The following is a 3,279-nucleotide window of genomic DNA, read 5'->3' as shown; positions in this document are numbered from 1 at the left end:
CGACCGCCTTTGGCGTGAAAATCCAAAGGCATCGACCGGCGGCGACCGGGCGCGCGAGGCCGACGCCCCGACCCCGCGCGTGACGCCTTTGGCGTGAAAATCCAAAGGCCTCGACCGCCTTTGGCGTGAAAATCCAAAGGCATCGACCGGCGCTCGCGTGAAACGCCCACGCGCGACGACCTCGCGCCGACGCGACCGCGCGCGCGGTCGAGCGCGTCGCGCCGAGCGACGACGGCGGACGCGCGCGCGGTGATCGCACCCGTGGACGGGCGTCGCGCGACGTGCGCGGGTGGTGACGGCGTCGCGGACGCGCGCGACGATGGCGATGGCGATGGCGACGGCGCGGGCGGCGCGCGGGGTGGGCGTCGGACGACGCGCGCGACGCGACGCGCGCGGTGACGCGCGGGTGGTGACGGCGTCGCGGACGCGCGCGCGATCGGGCGTCGGGGGGAGGGGTCGAGGCGAGGCGGTGGTGACGCGCGCGGACGCGTTCGGGGGGATGGCGGAGAAGCTGGATAAGGCGTTCGCTTTGCTCGACGGGGCGAAATCGTTGAACGCGGAGAACGTCAAGGCGCCGTTGAAGGACGTGCGACGGGCGCTGTTGGAGGCGGATGTGTCGCTGCCCGTCGTTCGTCGGTTCATCGCGCGGTGCGAGGCGAAGGCGGTGGGGATGAAGGTGACGAAGGGGGTCGAGCCGGGGCAAATGTTGGTGAAAGCCGTGGCGGACGAGCTGTGCGAGCTCATGGGGGGCGTCGGCGCGGAGGGGATCAAGTTCAGGGACGACGGGGAGCCGACGGTGATTTTGATGGCTGGTTTGCAAGGCGTGGGGAAGACGACGGCGTGCGGGAAGCTGTCGTTGGCGATGCGCAAGCAAGGGAAGACAGTCTTGCTCGTCGCCACCGACGTGTACAGACCGGCGGCGATTGATCAATTAAAGACGCTCGGGACGCAGATTGGGGTTCCGGTGTTCGACATGGGCGTCGACGCGAGCCCACCCGAGGTCGCGGCGAGAGGGGTGCGCAAGGCGAAAGAAGAGGATATCGACGTCGTCATCGTCGACACGGCGGGTCGTCTCAACATTGACGAAAAGCTCATGAGCGAGCTCAAGGACACCAAGCTCGCGACGAAGGCCGACGAGACGCTACTCGTCGTGGATGCGATGACGGGCCAAGAGGCGGCGAACCTCACCGCGAGCTTCAACGAGGCGGTGGAGATCACGGGTGCGATTCTCACAAAGATGGACGGAGACACGCGCGGCGGCGCCGCGCTCAGCGTGCGCGAAGTTTCCGGAAAGCCCATCAAGTTCACGGGCGTCGGTGAAAAAATGGACGCCCTGGAGCCTTTCTATCCCGAACGCATGACGAGTCGCATTCTCGGTATGGGCGACATCGTCAGTCTCGTCGAAAAGGTGCAGTCGGAGGTAAAGGAGGCGGAGGCGGAGAAGCTCAAGGAGAAAATCTTGAAGGCGACGTTTGACTTTAACGATTTCGTCACGCAGCTCGAGATGATGAACAACATGGGGAGCATGAAACAAATCATGCAAATGCTTCCAGGTACGACCAAACTGAGCGAATCGGAGATGGAGGCCGCGGAGAAGAGCTTCAAAATCGCGAGAAGCTTGATCAACTCCATGACCAAGGAGGAGAGGCAGTTCCCAGACATGCTCGTCGCTAGTACCACCGCAGAATCGCGCCGAGCGCGCATAGTTAAGGGTAGCGGTCGTACCGAGGCGGACTTAGCGCAGCTCATCATCATGTTCGGTAGCATGCGCGGGAAGATGCAGCAGCTCAGCGGAGAGCTCGGAGGCGAGGCGGGTAACGTCGGTTTACAGCCGCAGCTCTCCGCCGCGGAGCTCGAGAAACTCACGACTAACAAGCTGAGAAAGAACATCAAGCCCGGTATGGTGCGACGACTCAAGTCAAAAAAGATTCCGATCGCGAAAAACGGCGATCGAATGGGTATCAGCGCGTCAGCGGATTGAAATTAGCGGCGAATGATTAATACAGAAACAGAGGAGCGCCGTCCATCTCTTTCCTTCTTACACGCGAATCCAAGCCTTGTCGCGCGGAGGAATCCTGTAGTGCGACGCGAGAAAGTACTCTTTGACCGAGTACGAGCATACGCGACTCAGAGTTTCAACGAGCCACGAGTCCGGTCCGACGAGGTATCTGTTTCTCGGGGCGTGCGATTTGATCGCCTTGACCACGGCGGCGACCACTTTGGTGGGCTTCGTTCCCGCAGCCTCTTCTTCGCGCATAATTTTCTCCGCCCGAACGGCTACGGGATCGGTTTCGAAATCGATCGACTTGAAAACGCTCGCCATGCCGGGCTGTAAGTCTCCCGGCTCGACCAGGCTCACGCGTATGCCTGAACTCTTCGTCTCCATGCGAAGCGCATCCGTATACACCATCAACGCCGCCTTAGACGCGCTGTACATCGATTGAAACGGAATACCAATGCGCCCAGCGATAGACCCGATGTTGATAACGTTTGCGTTCTCGCTGAGGTACGGCAAGGCGTGACGAATGACACTCACGGGACCGAGAAAGTTAGTTTGCATGATCATGTCTGCGTCGGCACGAGGCGTCTGTTTCGCCCACGAAGCGAGGCAAACGCCGGCGTTGTTGATCAACACGTCGATCTTTCCGTGTCGCTTCGCGATGGACTGTATGCACTCGCGCACAGAGTCATCGTCGGTGACGTCCATGGTCAGCAACGGATGCTCCTTTTCACCTTGCTCAGCGCCGATCGGCACGGATGGGTCGTTTTGTTTTGCGATATCCTCCTTCGATGGCGTACCGAGGCCGAAGAAGCCGCTCTGTTGTCGAATAAACTTCTTCGCATCCGCTCCTTTTCTCGACGTTCCGTACACGATCGCGTTCGGAAACGCGTCGCGAATACCCTCGAGCAAGAGCGTTCCCAATCCACCGCCGCCGCCCGTGACGAGAACCACTCGCACGTCCCTCTTCTCTCGCGACGCGCTCTCGCTCGCCGAGAAGCATCGCCGAAACAATCGCATGACGATCACGACGCACAGGACGATGAGGAGAACCCTCGCTTCCATCGCACACGCGCTCGAAGCGACGACGACGCTCGCTCTTCGCGCGACCGCGCGGCCCGTCCCCTCGAGCGCCTTCGCCTTCGAGTCAATCCCTCTCGCCACCGCCCCGAGCGCTCGATCAACGAACGTCGTGCGACGCACGATGTGTTGCAAATAATCGCTCGCGATCGCGTACCGCGCGACCGCAACCGCGACCGCGCTCTCCGCCGGTCCGCCGC

At 61.8% G+C, this 3,279-nt stretch overlaps 2 protein-coding genes across 2 annotated transcripts; one reads left to right on the top strand and one right to left on the bottom strand.

Moving 5' to 3' along the window:
- Window positions 1–319: 319 nt before the first annotated feature.
- Window positions 320–1,981, top strand: OT_ostta01g00810 (P-loop containing nucleoside triphosphate hydrolase; the record flags this gene model as incomplete). Its single annotated transcript, XM_022985240.1, has 1 exon — window positions 320–1,981. One exon carries the CDS (start codon window positions 320–322, stop codon window positions 1,979–1,981), a length of 1,662 nt encoding a protein of 553 aa, XP_022838139.1.
- A 57-nt stretch (window positions 1,982–2,038) lies between these two features.
- OT_ostta01g00800 (Short-chain dehydrogenase/reductase SDR) lies at window positions 2,039–3,279 on the bottom strand (the record flags this gene model as incomplete). Its single annotated transcript, XM_003074092.2, has 1 exon — window positions 2,039–3,279. A coding segment is annotated over one exon (1,241 nt), but the record flags the coding sequence as incomplete, so codon positions are not given.

This window comes from Ostreococcus tauri (assembly GCF_000214015.3).
Source record: "Ostreococcus tauri WGS project CAID00000000 data, contig chromosome 01, whole genome shotgun sequence".
NCBI classification, from domain to species: Eukaryota; Viridiplantae; Chlorophyta; class Mamiellophyceae; order Mamiellales; family Bathycoccaceae; genus Ostreococcus; species Ostreococcus tauri.
The sequence above is the reverse complement of the archived record's forward strand: the minus strand, read 5'-3'. Positions and strand labels throughout refer to the sequence as shown.